Genomic DNA, 24,861 nt, shown 5'->3' with positions numbered 1-24,861 from the left:
ACCCTTATTTAAGTTTAGCACAGTTGTTTCCGACCCAAGTTTCTCACTCTCAAACTGAATGCTAAATTCTACTATGTTATGGTCAGTGTTTCCTAGGGGACCTTTTACTCTGAGATCATTTATTAAACCTGCCTCATTACACATTACCAGATCCAAAATAGCCGACAGGAAAATTCTGGCCCATGTCTCCATATGGGTCATACCCATTAACCTCTACTTTTGCTGTTAATTCATTTATTTTGTTCTGAATACAACGTGCATTTAAGTAAAGAGCCATTAATTTTGCCTTTTTACCAGTTTTTCCCCCTCTGCTGCAGTTTTTTTGTTTGTACATTCTATCCCGTCCTGTCACACTCTGTATCATTACTTAAATAGCTGCCCTGCAATGCTGCCATATCCTTTTGCTTTGTTAGCCTATGTATCCCCTCTCCAGAACCCTCCATTCCTCTATTTAGTTAAAGCCCACTCTCCAGCCCTATTTATTCGATTCGCTAGAACACTGGTCGCAGCACAGTTCAAGTGAAGCCCGTCTCACCGGAACAGGTCGCTTCTACCACAGCACTGGTGCCAGTGCCCCATGTACTGAAACCCATTCCTTTCATTCCTTTGAGCTATGCACTTAACTCCTTGACTTTATTTACCCTAATCTATGTTTACCCGTGGCTCAGATAGTAATCCCGAGATTATTACCTTGGAGGTTCTGCTTTTTAATTTAGCTCCTAAGTGAGTGTTCAAATTCTTTCAGCAGGATCTCCTTTCTAGTTCTATCAATGTTGTTGGTACCAATGTGGATGACAACAACTGAATCCCTCCCCTCCCACTCCAAGTTCCTCTCCTGCCATGAGGAGGTGTCCTTACCCCTGCACTGGGCAGGCAACACAGACTTCAGGACTCATGGTCGCAGAGAACAGTATCTATTCTCCTAATTATACTGTCCCCTACCACTACTTTCTTCCTATTTCCTCCCCCAACTTGAATGGCTCCCAGTACCACTGTGCCACGGTCAGTTCCCTCAACCTCCCTGCAGTCCCCGCCCTTGTCCACACAGCTTGCTAAAACCTCGTAACTGTTGGACAGTTGCAGGGGCTGAGGCTCCTTGAACGCTACCCCCTGGGTCCTCATACCTGCTTCACCTGCAGTCACACCCTCCTGTCCCTGATCAGAGACCAAATTTGAATTACCTGACCTGAGGGGTGTGACCGCCTCCTGGAGCAATGTGTCCAGGTAGCTTTCCCCCTCCCTGATGGGGCGCAATGTCTACAGCTCAGACTGTTCAACTCAGATTCAAAGTTCCTCGAGCTGCAAACACTTACTACAGATGTGTTCGCTCTGGATCTCTTTGGCGTCCAGCAGCTCCCACATGCTGCAGCAGCAACACATCACCCATCCTGCCATCACTATCGTGTTTTATTTAATTAATTAATTACTCTAGTATCCCTGCTCTTTATACTTGAAGACATCCTGCTCTTTACACTGTATTGTAATTATTTTTTTACTCTAGTATCAATCTTACATTTAAGAAGCTTTTTTTTTAAAGAGAAAAAAAAAATAGAAATCTAAACACAAACTAAAGACCTTACTTTTACTTTAAAGACTAGAAATACTCACCAATCCTACTCACCAATCAGCTGCTTTCCCTGCACTCACATCACGTTGTGGTTCACGATGTCACTCCACTGCTGGTCTCGCTGCAGGTTGGCCTTTCAATCTGTGCCTTTTATCCTCTCCCACTCAAAATATACTTAGGAATAGAATAAACCTTAATCACTTACCAGATACTCACCAATTAACCAGCTTCATCTCCTGCGGCAGAGCAAGAATCAATTTCTGGAGGCTGAAAATGTTCAGGCAAAAAGAAAGCAAGTTGGCTACTTATATAAGCTTCTAACACAAAAGGCCTACCTGAGTCACTTAATGAGGATCCAGTTTCAGCTGGTTCTTAATTAAGTTGCTCTTTCACTGGAACCCTTGAAAAAAAACCTTGCTTCTGAAAAAAAAACCCTGCTTAAGGCTGGCAACTACAGAACTTAAACTGCATTTCAGTTTAATGCCAACTACAAGCTAAATTAGATTTGTACAAAATAAAAATTTATAGACTTTCTTACCCAACAACTGCACGCACTCAGTCCTAGACTAAACTGAGTTTGCTAGCTGAATTTATATGCTATTTAAATCCGTATTATGATGCCTCCTGGGGGTGCTGCAGGGGCTGTAAAGAGGAGAGAGATTCTCTTGCTAGTAATGGGAGGAAGAAGCCTACTGCTGAGACAAAGAGGGTGAGGTTAGAGGTTGAAGAGGATGTCAGCAGCAGGTGCCATACTCCTGGATCCAATGAAGAAAGTGGCTTAATGACCTAAGCAGTTCAGGAAAGATAAGTACAGTTGTACATTCACCTACATCCTGCTGCGCACATCACCTCCGGTCCCTCACTCTGCTTTCTCAAGCCTCTACTATCACATCACTGCTCACACCCACCCACCTTTCAGGTGCATCCAATCTTCTCTGTCTATGCACTTCTTCATATTCCCATCTATCCGAGGTGTCAGCTGTGGCTCAGTTCATAGCACCCTCGCCTTTGAATTAGAGGGTTGTGGGTTCATGTCCCACTCCCGGAAACCAAGAACTGTGATTGTACTCGAATGAGTTGCAATCTGTGACTGTTGATAACTCGAAAGAGTTTCCCATCTATCCATCCACCACTTATTCACCCTCACTCTTGTGCAATGTCATGCCTCCCCTTCATAGTTACCCTCACTAAATGGACTCCATCCATTGGATGAATATATACCATTCATGCTTTGGTCACTTCTTTCCCTCCTTGTATGAGAAGAAAGCACAGATCACCGAGGAGAGCGAGTAAACCAGAGCAGATCATCTGCAAATCACACACCGCGCAACTGCAGTGGAGGAGACACTGGAATTAAATGGCATTTCTGTGTCCCTGCTTTTCAGAAATGGGGAGACAGGAAGATCCCAGCTACCTGGTGACACAGTTAAGTAAAAACTGCCCGTATATCATACAGTGTTGTTGACATTTTTCCAGCAAGTCAAATATGATATTGTTCAGAATGATTACTTGCAACATTTTTACATTTCCAGGGTTAATTGATTCTTTTAGCTTAAACATAGACTTCACAAATACAGCAGCAGTGTGTGGGAGGGGGATCACCAGCAATGATTCCTCAGAGGAGCTGAGTCCTTCAATGTCATCATCTCAGGACTCATTCAGACCAGGCACTAGCTTAGGTACTCACACTTCAGGGGGACTAATAAGACAGATAGTGGATTTTCACTTTGTGATTTACACTTCACACGTGAGTAAGAGCAGACGGTGGAGACTTGGTCTGCAGTGGGCAGTTTGCATCAAAGAGCACAGCCATCTCCGAGTTCTGCTAAGTTGGTCACATGTGCTGTACCTCAGAGGCTATCAGTGAAGAGGACCATTGAGCAGCAGCAGCCAATGTGTGATAGTCTGACAGGCATTCAAACTGATATTGACAGAGAGACTGGAGGAGTTCACCTCAAACATGAGGCGAGGTGATCTTGCTGGCCACTGAAGAACATAGAAATGGCCGTTCAGCACATTGAGCCTGCTCCACCATTCAATACGATCATGGCTGATCATTCACTTCAATGACTTTTTCCCACACTATCCCCATATGCCTTTATGTCATTGGTATTTCAAAATCTGTCAGACTCTGCTATAAACATACTCAATGATTGGGATTCCACAGCCCTCTGGAGTAGAGAATTCCAAAGATTCACAACCTTCTGAGTAAAAAAAATTCTCCTCATCTCGGTCCTAAATAACTTCCCTCTTATTTTGAAAATGTGTCATCTGGTTCTAGGCTCCCCAACTGGGGGAAACATCTCACCTGCATCTACCCTGTCTATCCCTTTAAGCATTTTGTAGGTTTCAATGAGATCACCTCTCATTCTTCGAAACTCTAAAGAATGCAGGCCCAGTTTCCTCAATCTCTCTTCATAAGACAGTTCTGCCATCCCAGGAACAAGTCTGGTGAACCTTCGTTACACTCCCTCTATGGTAATAATATCCTTCTGTTATGGACCAGAGGGGAATTAATTTAAACAGCCCTGGCTTCTCCTCTCACTACCCATCCATAAACAGAAAGGTATTTTTGATTTTTGATTTCCCCCTTTATAAGTGGTGGCTTATTTTCCTCAACCCTTCAGTTTTGGAGTCATCCAACCTTCTATTAGTAACTCCACAGCAAACTCAAAATAAGGTAAAATAAGAGGGTTCATTTATTCTACACACACAAAACGCGGGAAAGGGGTTTCGCAATGTCCACACCTTTTTGCACTCATACAATAAAAGAGGGATAAGGAAAAGAAAGGGGCACAGGGCAACACCACGACAGAAAAATAAGAGCTATTGTTTCATGTGTGTCCAGAGTACAGAATCAAAAGTCCAGTGGCGTATTCCTTCAGAGGTTAGCAGGCTGATCTATTGCAGGGCGATCCAACTTTCCAGAAGTGAGAACTTCCATGGTGGGAGATGGCACGTAGAGGTGAATTAGTCTTGATGGCATAGATACAGATGTTCCAAGGTTCTAGTAGTTCACAGTGTAGATGAGGGCCAGGCCTTTGATCTGGACAAAGCACTTTCTGCAGCTAACTGTTGAATGGTAGAATGGTAGACAGGGGCAGGCTGCTTGCCTGGAGTCCTGCTTCTCTTCTGAGGTCAAACCAGGAGCGATGATAACATTCAAGAGCTGTTTAATTAATCAATTCAAACAGCTCAAGTCTCAGTCATGTGACAGGGTTGTTTTGGGTTGAGCTATTCAGCTAATGAGGTGCCTGGTTGAAACCCATTGTGTTATGGAGCAGGTAATGGTGGGGCCATTAGCACAGCATAGGAGTCACAAATAGCTCTACCTTTTTCCACAGCTGGCTGGTGCAGACCTATTGTCTACAAATCCTTTGTGTTGGCTTGGCTGGAATGTTTATGCAATACAAGTCACATTCCAGGATGATGAGGTGTCCCTTGTCCATTGGAACAGCTTAGAATCTTCCAGAAACCAGCATGTGATCAGCTGCAGCCATTTTTATCAGCCCATCAATTATCCATTTTGAAAAATAGAGAAAAAAATATAAAGTAGCCCAGCTGACTTAGATATATATAAATATTTTCCTTCCTGGCTTTTGGCCAGGACACTTCCTAAGTTAACGGGACCAAAATTGCACACAGTACTCCAGGTACGGTCTAACCAAGGTTCTGTACAATTGAAGCAAGACTTTGCTACTCCTGTACTCAAATCTTTTTGCAATAAAGGCTAATATACCATTAGCCTTCCTAATTGCCTGCTGCACCTGCATGTTAGCTTTCAGTGACTTATTGATGAGGATACCCACTTCCCTTTGTACATCTACACTTTCTAATCTCTTACCATTTAAGAAATACTCTACACATCTGTTCCACCTACTAAAGTGGATGACCTCACAGTTTTCCACATTATATTCCATCTGCCATGTTCTTGCCCACTCACTAAGAATGTCTAAATGCCCTCTAAGCCACTTTGCATCTTCCTCACCACACACTTTCCCACCTAACTTTGTGTCTTTCTTGAACTTGGAAATATTAAGTTTAGTCCCCACATCCAAATCATTGAAATATATATTGTGAACAGCTGGAGCCCAAGTACTGATCCTTGCGGTGCTCCATTAGACACAGGCTTCCAATGTGAAAATAACCCGTTTATTCCTACTCTCTGTTTTCTGTCTGTTAATCAATACTTAATCCGTGCCAGTATATTACCACCTATCCCATGTGCTTTAATCTTGCTAACCAACCTCCTGCGGGGACTTCATCAAAAGTCTTCTGAAAATCCCAGTATACCATGTCCACCGACTCCCCTTTATCAATTCTGTTGGTAACACCCTCAAAAAACTGCAACAAGTTCATGAAACATGCTCTCCCATTCATAAAAGCAGGTTGACTATGTCCAAGTGTCCATTTATCACATCCTATACACTGTGTTCTTCCATGGATAGAGTGGCAGTGCCATGGGCCATCACACACGCCAATCAAATGAGCCCACACATGCCTTCAACACCCACTGTGTAGACTCTGGATTGCAATATGTCTGCCATCTTAAATAGCTTGACAGATACCTTAGCCTTAGTGCTGCAGCACCCCACTGATCTACACCAAAGTGTTCTCAAACTCATGGACAGCAGTGAAATGCAGCTGGGCCATGATAGGGGTATTGGCGTAAGGGGTCATAGAAGTGGGGACTCCACTCAAAACGCTTCAAATTTTCACCCATAGCTCACCCCTCAGCCAGCCCCTGACAAGTTACCTCATTGCTCAACGGTCAAGTCCACCCCTCCGCATCTTGAGCAGTCTTTGGCAGGGCCCTAGTCGGTTCCAAAATCCTGAGGCCATTGGTAATGAGCATCTCAGCAGTCAGAACAGTGACCCGAACAGCTTGTCTCCAGCTTTGTTCTATAGAAACTGGAGTAAAAGGAAGAATAAAGCTTTGGGGTTGCACAAGGGTATGTGCATGAGTGTCTGAGAAAATATTCTTTTGATAAGCTTCTGTTCTTTATTTAGCTCATGGGAATGTTATTATTTTTCACCGCTTTCCCGTCTTGTACATTCTTGAGTATCGAGTGGTAAATGATAACTTGTGTGATGATGAATGGAAGACATGAATTGATGGGCGGATTTTAAAGAAGTACTTGATTGATTGTAGGACTGCTTTCTGTCAGTATGTTAGTGGGTGGAGAGAAGGGAGAAGGATGGCCATTGCATTTTCTGGTGACATGCGTCTACTGTTGTAACCTAAGTGAACCTTGTTTCATGTGGGTGTCCTGGGCATCCTTGGCAGCAATGTCATCAACCTCCTCTTCATCATTCTCCACACCATCTGAATAATCAAAAGAGGATCTGAACTCTTCACTTTGTTCCTCTTGCAGGTCCAAACCTTACTGTTGCAAACCATGACCACCCTGGACATCCTGGCTGGTGCATACTGAAGGGCACCTACAGATCTGTCCAGGCACCTGAATCATATCTACAGCATGCTGATGGCCTGTCCAATCACACATCTGCTGGTGATATGGCATTCATTGTTCATAGTTTCCTCTCTACTGGATCCTTCTCTGGTGATGTTATGACCGGTCCTCGAGTGAGAACCTCCAATTTGTTAACTTCCCAAATGGGACCCCAATCTTGTTATGCCCCCAGGTAAGGAGGAATGAGCTGGCTCCAATTCTTCATTCAACCCCTTTGGTTGGTCACAATGAGGTTAATTTAAAAGGGTTCCCCTACCCCCATGGATACCTTTTCCCAGTCCAAATGTATTTATGTTTTAGAAGGAGACAACTTAACCAGGCTTTCTTGAGTCAAAGAAAGAGTGAGTTTATTAGTTACTAAAAACCCAAGAAAAAATAATAATAATGCAACACACAGATCACAAATGAAAAATTGAGTCCAAATAAAAGTTTTTAAAAATATACAAATCAGTCTTTGGCTTGTCCATGAGGAGTAGTTGGCAAAGCGTGCAGCTTTTAAGTTGGGTGATTCTGGTAGAACTGACTTTGTCAGTTTAGCAGTTAGTTTAGAGACACTTGGTTCTGCAGGTTGGCTGAAGAAGCTGTCCTATTTCCTTTTTGACTGTAGCTTTGCTGACTTGCCTCCAGCAACAGAGAGGGAGAGAGATAGAGACTTTTACCTGCAAGCTGCAGGGATGCCTAGTTGATCTTCTTCTGCTCTAACTCTCACAGCACACACTAGCACACACAGATCAGGTTGGCAGCTAGCTTTTTAACCCATTTCCTTGTTGTTACCTGGAAGGGAAAGAAGAATATATCTTTCAACTAGAGTCCATTTTCTTTCAACTCAGATCATTCCTATATTCTGAGACATAATTTACAGAATGTTTGCTGAGATTTGGCAAGCACTCTCAATTGTCTCCGCAACCACAAGAGATTAAAGTTCAGTCTTTTGCATTTCATCTCTTCCTTTCAAGTGTCTCTGCCTGAAGGAGGCCTTGACGTTTAGGTGCGATATTCCATGTTCTCTTGGGGCTAGCCAGTCCAGTTTAATCCAGATAGGAATTTTCCAGTAAGTGGTTACTTTACATTCTCAGCCATTTTTTGCTCAATGTCTTTGCTTGTATGTCTTAAAAAAGACGTGTGTTCTTTAAAAAGTTCAACATGCCTGTCAGTAACTTGGGGCTGTAATCCACTATCGTGACACTGGTATTCTCTCTGCTGGCTGCCTCTCTGTTGCTCCCCTCTCTGATGTGCAGCTATAAGTCTGTGACCAGGAGACTGTGGGTGCTCCTGCTGCTCATCTTGGTCAACTGAAGTCCAATCTAAGGCAGCACATAATGTGTTCGAGCAAAGCTCTAAGGTTCAGGATGTAACATCTCAGCACAAATGTTGTGAACAAACCCTTTCCCACTACCAGGTAGACTTTTTGGACACAGGTCAATTTGAAATACAAGCCTGTAATTTTTTTCTCACACATATCTATGAACAAATGAAAAATGGAACTCAATCAAAGCTAGAAAGCTAGGAAAGAAGGGCAGACAGATGGATTAACTCACATTCGGGCCTGAATTTTCCTGTTGGCGATTTGGGGGCGGGGCCCGCTCGCCGACGGGAAAATGACGCGGGATGACGTCAGAAGGAACCCCCGATGTCATCCCGGTCCCTTTAAGTTTTCAGGAAGGCGGGTGGACAGCGAAATCAGCTGTCCGCCCGCTGACCTGTCAATGGCCAATTGAGGCCATTGACAGGGTACTTAAAGTAATTAAAGGACCTGCCCGTCCAAGCTTAAGGCTGGCGGGCAGGCCAGGATGCCCAGCGGGCTTCTGATAATACATGAAACCTCATCCACTGGCGGGATGAGGTTTCATGTTCGTGTTTAAAAACTTTAATAATTGTAATGTTATATTTATTAACATATCCCATCTCATGTGACAAATGAGACAGCACTTAGTCTCAGGGAGCAGTGCGCACTTTGACAGCTGGGGAATCCCTCCCCCCGGCACAGGAAGTGCATAGCGCTTCCTATCGGGCAGCCCGCGGGGCAGGCCTTAATTGGCCCGCCCACTCAAAATGGCGGCGGGCCCCGTTTCGGCAGTGGGGGTCGGCTGTCTGCCCGCCGCCGAGCCAGTGGGGCCCGCTCGCCCACCAAGGGCAAAATTCTGCCCTCAGTTACAATGGGCCGAATTATCTGAGGCGTGGCAGTCACTATCAGATTGCCACTCAGCTCCTTTCTTTCACCCTAAGATAGGGTGCCACATTTCTGGGCAGGACTTCCAATCTAGGCTTTTTCAGAGTTGCGGAGCAAACCGGTCTGGCAGTCATCCTTCATAGTGCAGGATCATCGGGGGAAGCTGAGTCCTGCCCTCTTTTTATTGCACTAGTTGTTGCATTCCAGTAAGTAGAGAGTGTAAAGGTCCCAAAGCCACTTTGAGAAGTTTTGGAGAGAAGGTAAGTGTGTAAGGTAAGTGGATGAAGGGGTAGGGTGGCAATTGGGTGGGCGAAGGGGTAGAGTGGCAAGTGGGTGGGTGGGAGGTAGGGTAGCAGATAGGTGGGGTTTCTGGGTGGGGAGTTGGGTGGTGGGGTGATGGGAGACTATGTTAGGGGGTCCAGTGGGAAGTCAGGGAGTCAGTAGTCTTGTTACCCAGGAGTTAGAACTGGTTTCAATCCTTCTAACTTTTGCTGGGTAACTATTCTGCTAAGCGAGTCAAAACCATCCAAAGTCTCCGACTGTAACTCAGAATTTCAGAGAATTCGAGACACAGGGGAGTTGCCCATCGGAATACCTACTTTACGGGCAATTCCAACGTAGTCAGTGCACTGGTGTTTCTGAGGGGTGCTCCTCTCTGGGGTACAACTATCTGGAGATGGGAAGTTCTATGCCCTTGAATCTAGAGTACAAAAAAAGGCCCTCTGATCGAACTGGTCTCTACTGGCATTTATGCACCACATGAGCCTGTTTCAAACTGTCTTCATCTAAGTCCATCAGTGTACCCCTTTATTTATTTCTCTCTCATGTGTTTACCCCTTACATGTATCAGTGCTATTTGCCTCAATTACTCCTTGTGGTAGCAAGCCCCACATCCTCACCGCTCTTTGGGTGAAGTCAGCATTTCCTGAATTCCCTATTGATTTTATTAGTGAAAATCTTATATTGCTGGCCCCTTGTATTCTTCCCAGAATTGGAAACATTTCTCCATGCCTCTCCTATCAAGTACTTCCATAATCTTAAAAACTTCTTTTAGGTCACTCTTCAGCTTTCTCTTTTCTAGAGGAAGGAGCCCCAGTCTGTTCAGTCTTTTCTGATATTTATAACATTTCAGTTCTGGTATCATCCTTGTGAATATTTTTTGCACCTTCTTCAATGCTTCCATATATTTTTATGATAGGGACCAAAACTATGCACAGTACTCCAAGTGTGGTCTAACCAAGGTTCGATACTTCCTTTGTCTTCCAATTCTGTAGTAGCCAAAGGCTGGTCCTCTGCTCATTTCCACAATCTTTGTGGCTTGTCCTTCCCTCTTGAGTTGCTCATAAATGCCTCCCATTTTCATTATCAAGTTGTCTAACATCATGATTCTCTTTCTCCCCCTTGATCTACATCCTTCTAGTTGTCCCTTAATTACCTCCTTCAATAAGTTCTCATGCCTTACAATATGGCCAATTCAACCTTGTTGCCTTTCCTTGATGATATTTCCCCTTCCAATATCCTGAGAATGCCTTAATTGCTCTTATGTTCTCTCCAACTGACCCGCTCCATCCTTCTCCAGAGCCACATTTCACAACTTTCTAGTCTTAGGATATCCACTTTTCTCAAGGTCCACATTTCAGGCCCATACAACAAGGCACTCCAAATCCTCTAGAAATGAACCCTAGTTTTGCTTTGTTTTTCTTTTAAGGTCTTAGTAACCTATGTTGCTACTTCTAGTGATTCGTGCACCTGACATGCATTTGTATATATGGCCATGGCCTCACGATATTCTAAAGTGCTTACAGCTAAGGAAATGCTTTTGAAGTGTAGTCACTGTTATAATGTAGGAAATGTCGATCAGAACTTCTAAAGCTGCAGGCTTCGCCTGGTTTATTAATAATGATCAACATGTGACACAAGCCACTACAATTTGAACACACCCTAACCAGTCTGTCTGTCTGCAGGCAGAGTTAAGGACCACAGCTGGAAGTTCTGTTTGAAAGCCTCGTCAAACTCAGTAAGCCATGAATGGTATTGAGAATGTTGCTTTAATGAATGAAAAGAGCTGTTAATTGAAACTTCAGTCAGCTTCTGCGATGAAATCAATTGTAATTAATAGCATCAACTCAATGAAGTGTTGTTCATTGCATTAAGTCTATTTCATACCCAGTGTGGTTTGTTAGGCATCCGTCAACAAAACAATATCATATGTTGTCATTAGTCCTCGTAGAATAAAACAGGACACCACAATGCATACCTGTCTACATCTATGTATTCACTAAGCAAGATGGAATAAGTAACAAAATATTACATTTTCCTCAGTGTGGCAGAAAAACTACAACAATGAGGACAGAGATTGCCATCCCTGCCCACAGCCCTTGTATTGCGGAGAACTGCTGAGTAAGAATGTACTCAGAAGGATAAACTCTCTTATTTCGCATGAAGAGCTACATAAGTTTAAGGTTTCTTTCAGCTTATCATGTTCCGTGCATCTCTTCTGATGTCTATCATTTCTGAAAAGAAGAAAAGCCAAAGCCCGTTGTAAAGTAGAAGTGGAAGGGATAAAAAGATTACTGAAACAATTCAAGATATTCTTGCAGAAAATGGAAAATTTAATGTTGTCATGTCCCTGGGGTGACTCACAAAGTAGCAGTTTTTGTTTTGCTCTCCTAAAGGGTGATGGATTTGTTTCTACATGGCTGTCCATCATGTAGGAAACCAAACACTTGGCAAAGCCAAAGCAAGCATATTTGAATAAAATAAAGCCTCGGGGCTCAGAACTCCCAATTTGGAGCCAAACCCTTAACTGCTTGATTGTCCAGGCCACCAGAAATGGCTAGGGTTTAACACCTAAGCAAGAAAAAGCTTGTTTAAATCCAATCAAATGTGAACATGCTGCAACAAGGAGGGTGAAACAGGCAGCGTTAATTTGACCAATGGACCATGTTCATTTATGCAGCAAAACTGTGGTTAATTTGAAGAAGAAATGGCAGGTCTGTGGCAAAAGTTAAAAATTCATTAACTAGGCTGCAATGTTTGTGAGAGCATTTATTTTATGGTATTGTTTGAGCTTGAGCAAGAGCCAAGCAAAACATGAGACAAGACAAATGATGATTAATGTTAATGTTACAGAAGATGTTGGAATGAAGGTGGAGTCATTGTGTAATTCATGTATGGAAACACTGTTTAACTGGGTGGGTATCAATAAAAATGTTGAAATACAAAGCAGAGTTGGCACAAAGTACCCTTCAATCTCTGAAACAAACCAATGCAAATGCCCTTTGGGGCATTAGCTTTCAGGCTATTTCTTCTGCCTCCTTTTGCCCCTCAATTGCTGGCCATGTCATCAGTAAAGTAGGCACAAAGCTCTGGAATTCCCTACCCAAATCCTCCCATTATTCCCTCCTTTAAGACCTTTCTTAAAACTTACTCCTTCAACTAAACCTGTAATCACCTCTCCTAACATTTCCTTCTTTGGCTTGGTTTCAATTTTTATTCGAAATGACTTGGAATGTTTCCATAGATTCAGAGTGATCCATAGAATAAGACAGCACAGAAGGAAGCCAATCATTCTTTTTCCCCTCAATTGTTTGAAAGTTACTTCTAAAGCTGCTTCCACCACCCTCTCAGGCAGTGCACTTCAGATCACGATAGTACCTACATTGCGTAAAAATATTTTTCCTCATGTTGCCTCGTGTTCCTTACCTATTCTATCAAAAACTGGTTATGAATTTGAATATCTCTACCAAATCTCCTATTAAACCGCTCTGCTCTAAGGAGACCAACCCCAGATTCTCCAGTCTCTTCACATAACAGAAGTCCTCATCCCTGGTAGGTTCCAGAACTTCCCTTCTGCACCCTCTCTAAGGCCTGGACATTTTTTAAAATGTGTGCCCAGAATTAAACACAAGGCTCCAGCTAAGGTCTAGCCAGTGTTTCATAATGGGTTAGCACAACTTCTTTGTTTCTGTATCTATGTCCCTATTTATCAAACCAAAGGTTCTTAATGTATTTTCAACAGCACATGGAACTTGTCCTGCCATCTTCAAAGATGAGTGTATATACATCCTCAAATCTCTTTGGGCTGAATATTTCAGATGGTGGAGTGTCCCTTCCCGCCATCGAAAGAGCCAGTGGGAACACATCCCCACCGACACTGCCTGCCATGCAGCCATTTCACGATCCAATAAATGTTAATTGGCTGCAGGCAGGACCTCTGCCCCTCACTTGAGAGGAAGTCCCGCCGAAGAGCACTGCCCAGCCATTCTCTAGTCCCTGCAGTGACAGGAGCTGCAGTGGACAGAAGAGGAAATGCTTCAACATGCCAGAGCCTAAGTCCCGGGACCGAAAAGCAATGTAGGTTTTGGGGGGGTCCAGGGTGGGGAGGGCAGGGAAGGCCTGGTTTGGAGAGTAGGTGTTTGAGGTTCCAGCTGAGAGGCTGGGGTTGGGGGGTGGGGGTTGGTGGGAGGAGGTCCAGCAGCCACCAGACTTTGTGTGTTGGGGGGGGTGGTGGGCACCCAATGTCAGAAGGGGGCTTCTGATGAAGGCAAACCCACACCCCCCACAACCCCCCCCTCCCCATTCCTGTCTGAGATCTAAGCCCATTGATTTTTGGGCTTCCCCCATACCCAGTAGATCCTCCCACCAGCCTAAAAGTTGAGGCTAGGTGGGAAGTGGCCCTTAAGTGACCATTCAAGGGCCTCATTTGGGACAAGGGTGGGTGCCTGTCCAAGGACTTTCCTGCCCCAGCATAAAATCACTGCAAAGTCAGGGCGGGCGGGAACCCAGAGGTAATCCCATTCCTTCAATTTCACACTGCCTCGCACCTAAAAACCCACCGGAAGATGAACGTAAAATTCAACCTTTGTTCCTGCACCCACTTTAAAATTGTACTATCTAGTTTTTAATGCCTTTCCTCATCCTTCCTACCAAAGTGTCTTCCTTCACACTCTCTGAATTAAATTTCATCTGTTATGTGACTGCCCTTTCAGCAATCTGCATATGCCCTCCTTAAGTCTGTTGCTATTCTCCTCATTGTTCAGTACATTCTGAGTTCTGTGTCTTCTGCAAACATTGAAATTATGCCCTGTACACGCAAACGCAGGTCATTAGCATACATCAAAGAGAGCAGCATCCTCCCCGCCATTCCTGGGGATCACCACTGCATCGTTCCCTCCTGTCTGAAAAGCAATGGCTCACTAGTACTCCCAGCTTTCATACCACTGTCCCTTTAATCCCATAAGTTTTAATTTTACTAATGAACATACGAACAAGGAGCAAGGTAGGCCATTCAGCCCCTCAAGCCTGTTCCACCATTTAATAAGATCATGGCTGATCTGATAGTAACCTCAACTCTGCATCACACCTATCCCCAATAACCAACACCCGCTTGCTTGTCAAGGATCTATCCATCCCTGCCTTACAAATATTCAAAGACTCTGCTTCCACTGCCTTTTCAGAGTGTTCCAAAGGCTCACGACCCTCTGAGAGAAAAAAATTCACCTCATCTCTGTTTTAAATGGGCGACCCCTTATTTTTAAACAATGACCCCAAGTTCTAGATTCTCCCACAAGAGGAAACATCCTTTCCACATCCACCCTGTCAAGACCCTTCAGGATCTTATATGTTTCAATCAAGATGCCTCTTACTCTTCTAAACTTCAGCAGATACAAGCCTAGCCTGTCTAATCTTTCCTCATAAGACATTCTGCCCATTCCAGGTATTAGTTTGGTAAACCTTCTCTGAACTGTTTCCAACACATTTATATCCTTCCTTAAATAAGGTGACCAATACTGTACACAGTACTCCAGATGTTGTCTCACTAGTGCTCTGTATAACTGAGGTATAGCCTCCCTACTTTTGTATTCAGTTTCTCACGCAATAAATGATAACATTCTATTAGCTTTCCTAATTACTTGCTGTACCTGCATGCTAGCCTTTTACGATTTGTGCACTAAGACACCCAGATCCCTCTGCATCTCAGAGCTCTGCAATCTCTCACCATTTAGATAATATGCTTCTAAGAACATAAGAACATAAGAAATAGGAACAAGAGTAGACCATTTGGCCCCTCGAGCCTGCTCTGTCATTCAATAAGATCATGGCTGATCTTCTAGTGTTTCAATTTCCACATTCCCATCTACCCCGGATAACCTTTGATTCCCTTGCCTCACAAGAAACTATCCACCCCTGCCTTAAAAATATTCAATGACCCCGCCTCCACCACCTTCTGAGGCAGAGAATTCCAAAGTCGCACAGCCCTCAGAGAGAAAAAAATTCTCCTCATCTCTGTCCTAAAAGGACGACCCCTAATTTTAAAACAGGGCCCCCTAGTCCTGGACTCACCCACAAGAGGAAACATCCTTTCAACGTCCACCTTTTCAAGGCCATTCAGGATCTTGCATATTTCAATCAAATCACTCCGCACTCTTCTAAACTCCAGTGGAAACAAGTCTGTCTAACCTTCCTCTTTTGTTCTTCCTGCCAAAATGGACAATTTCTCATTTTCCCACATTATACTCCATTTTCCAGATCTTTGCCCACTCACTTATTCTATCTATATCTTTTTGTAGCCTCCTTATGACTTCTTCACAACTTACTTTCCTACCTATCTTTGTGCCATCTGCAAATTTGGCAACCATCTCATCCATCCCTTCATCCAAGTCATTTATATAAATTGTAAACAGTTGAGATCCCAGCACTGATCCCTGTGGCACACCACTTGTCAAATCCTGCCAACCAGAAAAAGACCCATTTATGCTAACTCTCTGCTGCCTGTTAGCCAGTCAATCTTCTATCCATGCCAATATGTTAATCCCTAGACCATGAGCTTTTATTTTCCACATTAACTTCTGATGTGGCACTTTATCAAATGCCTTCTGGAAATCTAAGTACAGATATCCCCAGCACCTGTTACTTTCTCAAATAACTCCAATAAATTGGTTAAACATGATTTCGCTTTCACAAAAACATGTTGACTCTGCCTGATTACCTTGGCCTGCTTCTAACATTTTCCCTATGATAGATGTTAAGCTCACTGGCTTGTAGTTTCCTGCTTCCTGTCTCCCTCCCTTTTTGAATAATGGAGTTATACATGCTATCTTCCAATCTAATGGGACCTTTCCCGAATCTAGGGAATTTTAGATAATTAAAACTACCTCACTAGCCACTTCTTTTAAGACCCTAGGATTAAGTCCATCAGGACCTGGGCACTTGTCACCTGATAGCTCCAACAATTTGCTCAGTACCACTTCTCTGGTGATTGTAATTTTCCTAAGTTCCTCCGTCCCTTCCATTTCCTGATTTAAAGCTACTTCTGGGATATTACTTGCATCCTCTATGGTGAAGGCTGATGCAAAATACCTGTTCAATTCATCTACCATTTCCTTGTTTTCCATTATCAATTCTCCATACTCACTTTCTATAGGAGCAATGCTCACTTTCTTATTTCGTTGCTTTTCAAAATATTTATAGAAACTCTTACTATCTGTTTTTATATTTCTGGCTAGCTTTCTCTAGTACTTTAATTTTTCCTTCCTTATTAATCTTTTAGTTATCCTTTGCTTTTCCTTATATTCTGTCCAATTTTCTGACCTTCCACCTATCTTTACACAATGATATGCTTTTGTTTTAGGGTTGATACTACCTTTAACCTTTCTAGCTACCACGTCTGGTATGTCTGTCCCTTGGACTTTTTCTTACTCGTTGGAATGTATCTATTCTGTGTATTCTGAAATATCCCCTTAAATGTTTGCCACTGTATCTCTCTTGACCTATCCCTTAACCTAATTTTTCAATGCGCTTTAGCCAGCTCTGCTTTCATGCCTTCATAATTGCCCTTATTTAAGTTTAAAAACATGTCTCTCTCCCTTAAACTGAATGTAAAATTCAATCATGTTATGGTCGATGCTACCTGGGGTGCCTTCACTATGAGATCATTAATTAATCCCAAGATAAAAGCAAAAAACTGCGGATGCTGGAAATCCAAAAGAAAAATTAATTAATCCCATCTCGTTGCACAATACAATAGCTTGTTCTGTAGTTGGCTCCAGAACATGCTGTTCCAAGCAACTATCCTGGAAACATTTTATTATGTGATACTTTATCACATGCCTTTTGAAAATGCATTTACATATCAACCTTCTCATCAACCCTCCCCGTTGTTTTATCAAAGAACTCAATCAAATGTGAAAACCTGCTGACTTTAGTTTATTAGCCTATATTTTACCAAGTGCCCATTAACTTTTTCTTGGATTTTTGTGTCTAAGAAATTAATTTTTCATCACTGATGCTTGGCTGACTGGCTTGTAATTGCCAAGGTTATCCCTTTCCCTCTTTTTTGAGCAGGAGGGTAAGATTTGAAATCATCCAGTCCTCTGCTCTGGCACCTCTCACATACTCAAGGAGGATTAGGAGGATTGCGGCCAGAAAAATTCCACCTTTACCTCCCTCAGTAACCTGAAATACATCCCATCCAGCCCGTGTGACTTTTCTACTTTGAGCAGTGCCTACCTGTTAAGTATATGCACTTAATCTATTTTTATATCCTGAACTTCAAACTCATTTTTATATTTGAAAAACTGACCACAAAAGTCTACCAAAAAAAATGGCCACCTGAGGATCACCTGGCTTTTTTGTGGATTGAAACCAGTTCCCTGTCTCAAAAGGGTACAAAAGGAACCTTCCAGAACGATGTTGAAGCGGGACGAGACGATGGGTGGGGCCGGAAAATCCCACCCAATGTCTTTTCCTGAAACTAATTCACAAGGGGAATTTCTAATTGAACTTAGCTGCAAAGATAACGGCTGTTTCAAACTCTCAAGGTCTGAAAACCGCAGCACTTATAATCAACCTAACCACCCACCTTATTAGGAAAATGACTTTGAACTTGAAAAAAGTCACATGATGATACAGCCATGCTTTCTGTTTGCTTTTAAAAACAGCAGAAGCAGTTCTGAGACAAAGTTTCTTCGGAAAGCTATCGAACAGCTACTAGTCATTCAAGCAGCCAAGGTGACCAAACAGTAATACTTGAAAGTGGGAGAAGGACTCTCCCCAACTTGTTGCAACTTTAAATTTACTTGAGAACCCACCTCCTAGAAATTCGACTACAATAAGCCTCTCACTTATTGAGAGTCCTTTGCTTTACAAGGCTTTCACTTTAGCTAAAGCGTCAACTCACCTGAGAAACAACAGGCCTGCCACAAAAGAGACTGAGACAATCATAAATTATAATTGTATTGTGTTACCTTCATCTGTATCTAATTTTTGTGCGTGTGATAGAGTGTGTGGGTCGACTGAGTAAGACATTGTGCTTTAAACCTCCAGGGCAAATAAGTGATGGTAAATAACCTTCTTTATTTGTTACACTTACAAAAAGCTTGCTGCTGGGATTACTTAAATTGGGACAATCACTCTGAGAGTAAGAAGACATATACCTTTTACATAAAAACATATTGATCATGGGCAATAGGGAGCAACACAAATCTGTCTGTAACAAAATCCTATCCAATTTCACCTACGAGTTCCTTCTTTATTGTTATGTTGGCTGCACCCTCTTCTCTACTGGAGACAGATGCAACATATTCATTTAGTAGCTCAACTATCCCCTCTGCCTCTACAAAATGATCTCCTAGGTTACTAATTAGCCCCATTCTTCTTTTGACTATGACTGGCATTTTCCAGCTCCATTGGCATTGGGCATCATGGTGGGGGGGGGCGGGGGGGTGGGGACAATATAGCAATAAGGCTAAAAATTGATTTCATGCTATTATTAAACCACTTTGCGATTGTCCACTCCACCTGTCAAAGGCAAGCCAAGTTTCCTGCCACCACAAGTCGGGAACCTAATTTCAATACTTCAGCATCTCATTATAAGCCCCACTCGCTGAAATCATCTCCCCACACTGGATCATCTGGGCACTTTGGCGTGATTGTACGCCAATGTGTTTCACAATTCTACATAAGCAACATGCACTTCGCTCGGGACTTTGAGGTTTGTTTGCCTACCTTGCTTCGGCAGCACTCGCAGTCATCAGCGCCAGACTTCACAGGCAGCACCTCATCACTTTTAGGGGGCTCATGGGCAGGTCTCTACCCACCAGACCAGCGCAAGATGGGGGTGGCTTTTCAATGGCTGCAAGGCTCGGGGCTTGCTTGGGGAAGGGGGAGAAGTGGCCTCAGGCAAGTGATGAGGCTGCAGGGTGAGGGCTGTACTGGCGAAGTGAGGTACCCTAGGGTGTGTGTGGGGGCACATGTTGATCAGTGCAAGCTACCTCAAGATTGAGGGCTGAGCAGGCAGTCTCCAGAGGAGAGGAGGCCAGATGGAAATATGATGGTGCGTGTGAGCGAGTGAGTGGTGATGTTCCTTGAGTTGGCAGTGAGTGAGATGGCAGTGAATGTGTGATAGCCTTGTCAGTGTGTCAGTTTAGAGTGATCAGATAGTTGCCTTACCCTGGTGGCAAGGATGAGATTATTCATCCGTTTTCTGCACTGGATGGCCGACCTCTTATGTGTAGCGTTGGCACTGACCACCTCTGCCGCCACCTCCCAAGCCGGAGTGATGAGACTGATGGGCCTCCTACGGCCAGAGCGGGGGTGGAGGACATTGCAGTGGACCTCCACAGCATCCAAAGGCATCCCAGGGATGCATTACTGAATCAGAGGGGGCTGCATTCTTCTTGCCTTTTGGGGCCAGGTCTTCATCGGAGCAGTCCTAGGCTACAAGCATTGGGAAGTGTCCATGTGGCTGCATTTTAAATATGGTGCCCTGTGTGAGGAAGCGGCAAGGTAACGATGTGGCAGGCAAATCAGAGGCCGCGCGCCAGCGAGACTTGCTGCGTAATTAATGAGGGGTGAATGGGATGATACAGCATGAAATTCCGCCATTGCAGCTGGCGGGTAAAACAACATTTTTTCCACTCAGTGCAAATCTGTGACAATTCCGCCCTATCCTTTTTCTGTTTATATGTTTATTAAAGACTTTTGGGTTCCCTTATAACTTAGCTACAAATCTAATCTTATACTTCTCATTTGCCCCTCTAATTCTATATTTTAAGATCTCATCCACACTTCCGGTATTCTGTTGGTTCTCTCCTGTATTATGAAACTCACATTTATCATAAGCCTCCCTTTTCTGCTTCATTATTCATTTTAACCTTTGAGTCATCCAGTGAATTCTAGCTTCGGATGCCCTTCCTTTCCCTCTTGGAGGACGGGCTTTGGGGAGTCAAGAAGTGAGATACTCGCAGCAGGATCCTAGCCTCTGACCTGCTCTTGTAGCTACAGTATTTTTATGGCTGGTCCAGTTCAGTTTCGGTCAATGGTAACCGCCAAGATGTTGATAATGGTGGATTCAGTGATGGTAATACCATTGAATGTCAAGGGGCGATGGTTAGATTCTCTCTCGTTGAAGATGGCCACTGCCTGGCACTTGTGTGGCACGAATGTTACTTGCCACTTGTCAGCCCAAGCCTGGATATTGTCCAGGTCTTGCTGCATTTGGACATGGACTGCTTCAGTACCTGAGGAGTCGCAAATGGTGCTGAACATTGTGCAATCATCAGCGAACATCCCCACTTCTGACCTTATGATGGAAGGAAGGTCATTGATGGAGCAGCTGAAGATAGTTGGGCCTAGGACACCACCCTGAGGAACTCCTGCAGTGATGTCCTGGAACTGAGCTGATTGATCTCCAACAACCACAACCATCTTCCTTTCTTATAGTTATAACTCCAACCAGTTTTTCCCCTGATTCCCACTGACTCCAGTTTTGCTAAGGATCCATGATGCCACACTCGGTCAAATGCTGCCTTGGCATCAAGGGCAGTTTCTTGCACCTCACCTCGGGGGTTCAGCTCTTTTGTCCATGTTTGAAGCAAGGCCGTAATGAGGTCAGGAGCTGAGTGGCTCTGACAGAATCCAAGCTGAGGGTCAATGAGCAGGTTATTGCTAAGTGAGTGCTGCTTGACAGCATTATTGATGACCCCTTCCATCACTTTACTGATGATCGAGAGTGGACTGATGGGATGGTAATTGGTTGGGTTGGATTTGTCCTGCTTTTTGTGTACAGGACATAACTGGGCAATTTTCCACATAGCCGGGTAGATGCCAGTTTTGTAGCTGCACTGGAACAGCTTGGCTAGGGGGCACGGCAATTTATGGAGCACAAGTCTTCAGTACTATTGCCGGGATATTGTCAGGGCCCGTAGCCTTTGCACTATCCAGTGCCCTCAGCTGTTTCTTGATATCACGTTGAGTGAACTGAATTTGCTGAAGACTGGCATCTGTGATGCTGGGGACCATTGGAGGAGGCTGAGATGGATCATCCAGTCAGTACTTCTGGCTGAAGATGGTTGGAAATGCTTCAGCCTTATCTTTTGCACTGATGTGCTGGGCTCCCCCATCATTGAGGATGGGGATATTTGTGGACCCTCCTCCTTCAGTGAGTTGTTCAATTGTCCATCACCATTCACGACTGGATGTGGCAGAACTGTCGAACTTAGATCTAATCCGTTGGTTGTGGAATTGCTTAGCTCTGCCTATCTCTTGCTGCTTATGCTGTTTGGCACGCAAGTAGTCCTGTGTTGTAGCCTCACCAGAATGACACCTCATTTTTAGATATGCATGGTGCTGCTCCTGGCATGACCTTTTGTACTATTCATAGGACCAGGGTTGATCCCCTGGCTTGGTGGTAATGGTAGAGTGGGGGATATGACAGGCCATAATGTTACAGATTGTGGTTGAGTACAGTTCTGCTGTTGGCCCACATGGTTGTCCAGTCTTGAGTTGCTAGGTCTGGTTGAAATCTATCCCATTTAGCATGGTGGTAATGCCACACAACACGATGAAGGGTATCCTCAATGTGAAGACAGGCCTTTATCTCCACAAGGACTGTATGGTGGTCACTCTTACCAATACTGTCATGGACAGATGCATCTGTGGCAGGCAGGTTGGTGAGGAGGAGATCAAGTATGTTTTTCCCTCTAAGATAAAAGCAAAATACTGTGTATGCTGGAAATCTGAAACAAAAACAGTAAATGCTGGAGAGAGAAAAAAACAAAGTTAATGTTTCGAGTCCGTATGACCCTTCTTCAGATCCTTTTTCCGTCTTGTTGGTTCCCTCATCACCTGCCACAGACCCAGTCTAGCAGTTATGTCCTTTAGCACTTGGCCAGCTCGGTCAGTAGTGGTGCTACTGAGCCACTCTTTGTGATGGACATTGAAGTCCCCCATCCAGAATACATTCTTCACCCTTGCCACCTTCAGTGCTTCCTCCAAGTGGTGTTCAATATGGAGGAGCACTGATTCATCAGCTGAGGGTGAGCAGTACATGGTAATCATCAGGAGGTTTTTTTGCCCATGTTTGACCTGATGCCATGAGAATTCATGGGGTCTGGAGTCAAGGTTGAGGACTCCAAAGGCTTATCCCTCACGACTGTATAGACCTTTGCTGCCACCTTTGCTGGGTCTTTCCTGCCGGTGGGACAGGGGGTACCCAGGGGTGGTGATGGTGTTATCTGGGACATGATCTGTAAGGTATGATTCCATGAGTATGACCTATGTCAGGCTGTTGCTTGACTAGTCTGTGAGACGTTCTCCCGATTTTGGCCCCGGCTCCCAGATGTTTTTAAGGAGGGTTTTGGAGGGACAACAGAGCTGAATTTGCTGTTGTAAATTCCGGTACCGAGGTTGATGCCGGATGGTCCGTTCAGTTTCATTCCTTTTTGACGGCTTGATACAACGGAGAGGCATGCTAGACCATTTCAACCACATTGCTGTGGGTCTGGAGTCACATGTAGACCAGACCAGGTAAGGGCAGCAGATTTCCTTCTCAATCAACAATGGTTTCATGGCCATCAACAGAATTTTACTTCCAGATTTTTTATTGAATTTAAGTTTCATCATCTGCCATGGTCGGATTCAAATCCAGGTCCCGAAAGCATTACGCTGGGTCTTTGGCTTACCAGTTCAGTAACCACAACACCGCCTCCTCCGCCTCCGCCTCCCCTTGTGGCTTCTTAACAGGAACCAGGAGGAGCAACAGTGCTCGTCTTGGTCCCACAAGGAAAGTTTAAGTCTCCAATATTAACTCGAATTGGGTGCTGAGTGTGACAGCAGGGTACGGGGATGTTGGGATAGGAATTATGTGCATGAGACCAGGATGAAAATTTGGCAAGTTGGAACATCAGATTTCAACTATATTGCTAATTAAATTTTTCCTTCGGGATTTCCCCTCTGCAAGCTGCGACAGTGGGAATGAAACAGACCCAAATGGCACTGTGTCTAGTCATTTATTTACAAGGCCAATACCAAAATAGAATTTGGATGAGCTAGGAGGTTTTGGAAGGAGACAGAAGGAGAGTTTAGTGAACAAGGATTCAGGATGAACATAGCCAACATGCTCTGGTACAAATATTAACAGCCTGGTGGGTCTAGTTAGATAGTTGGGTTTTTAACCTGGTGTTTCACAATTTGCAAGTACACATGAGCAGACACTGATGAGGGATATAATCCTCTCCAAGAACTACTCAACTGGACACAAATGCTGAATCCAGGGGCAATCATTGAGAAAAAGAATGATAGAGGTACAATAGCAACTTTGCAAGGTTTTGGCAGGCGGGTCATGCGCACTCTCCACAATGCAAAGATAATGGGGCAGACGAGCTCCTACTGTAGTGGCTAGGCATCACAGGTAATTGCGAGAACGTCTTCAATGGAGAGAGTGGCTTCCAGCATGGAGCTTCAAGCACTGCTCTCAACTGAGTCTATGGGGGAGGTGACTAGAGCCATGCAGGAGATGCCTGTCATCTTAACTGGGATGACAGGTGCCTTTTCTGTGAACTTGCAATACATTACTGAGCTTCACCAATCAGCTCTCCAGTTCGGCCATCCAGAAAGAGCCTAAAGCACCTTCCCATCCTTCAACTCACGCTGTCTGCATCCTAGTCAGAGCTCCATTCCATGTGTTGATCGCTGTTTGTGTGATGAATGGCTTCCTGCTATCATTGTTAAATTTGCCTTTCACTGGATTAGCCATCTGCTCCATTACCCTACTGTAATAGATTAATTTGAAGTAGCATTATGGATATATTTTATCCATTGTGTTGATTGTTTTATGTGTCTGTAAAGCCATCTCTCAGTCACTGCCTTTCAAAGGTGAAAAGCACAAGTTGCCCATTTGTCCCCATTCTACTTCTGGCTGGAGAAGTATATGAGGGAATCAATTAGCCTTAAGAACTGGAAATCAATTAATAAAAAATACATATAAAATAATTTTAAAATAACAATGCTAACTTAAAATACTTATCAGCATTTAGTGTACATGAAGTTAGAGAAATTTGCAATGATTTGAAATAACTTTCCGTTTGTGTTCCTGTTTTGTAAATGCACCATGCACATTCCTATGTAATGTATAGTGTAACTTTACATTCTAACTCACCACAAAAGGCTGCTGTTTATTGGATTTCCTGTTCTGGCAGCTACAATGCCTGAAAACAATTAGCTTTCCAAAAATACATTTTTTTTTGCATCCCCCAACAATCCCAGGTTTCATTCTGTTATATGTAAAGTTGAATTTGAACGGCAAGAAAAATCCAGTCAGACAAACCTAACCTGCATTTCTCCTAACTGTTAAAGTTGTGCTTTGATGT

General features: G+C 43.8%; 1 protein-coding gene across 1 annotated transcript in view; it reads left to right on the top strand.

Annotated features, from left to right (window-relative positions):
• LOC144681396 (uncharacterized) overlaps positions 1–24,861 on the top strand; it is a 90,588-nt gene that overhangs the window by 26,463 nt on the left and 39,264 nt on the right. The window contains exon 2 of the mRNA XM_078542988.1: positions 6,943–7,213. Coding sequence (XP_078399114.1) covers positions 6,943–7,213 — 271 coding nt within the window. The remainder of the gene's footprint in view (positions 1–6,942; positions 7,214–24,861) is intronic.

This window comes from Cetorhinus maximus, chromosome 6, assembly GCF_964194155.1.
Source record: "Cetorhinus maximus chromosome 6, sCetMax3.hap1.1, whole genome shotgun sequence".
Lineage (NCBI taxonomy): Eukaryota > Metazoa > Chordata > Chondrichthyes > Lamniformes > Cetorhinidae > Cetorhinus > Cetorhinus maximus.
This window is presented reverse-complemented; position numbering and strand designations above follow the sequence as displayed.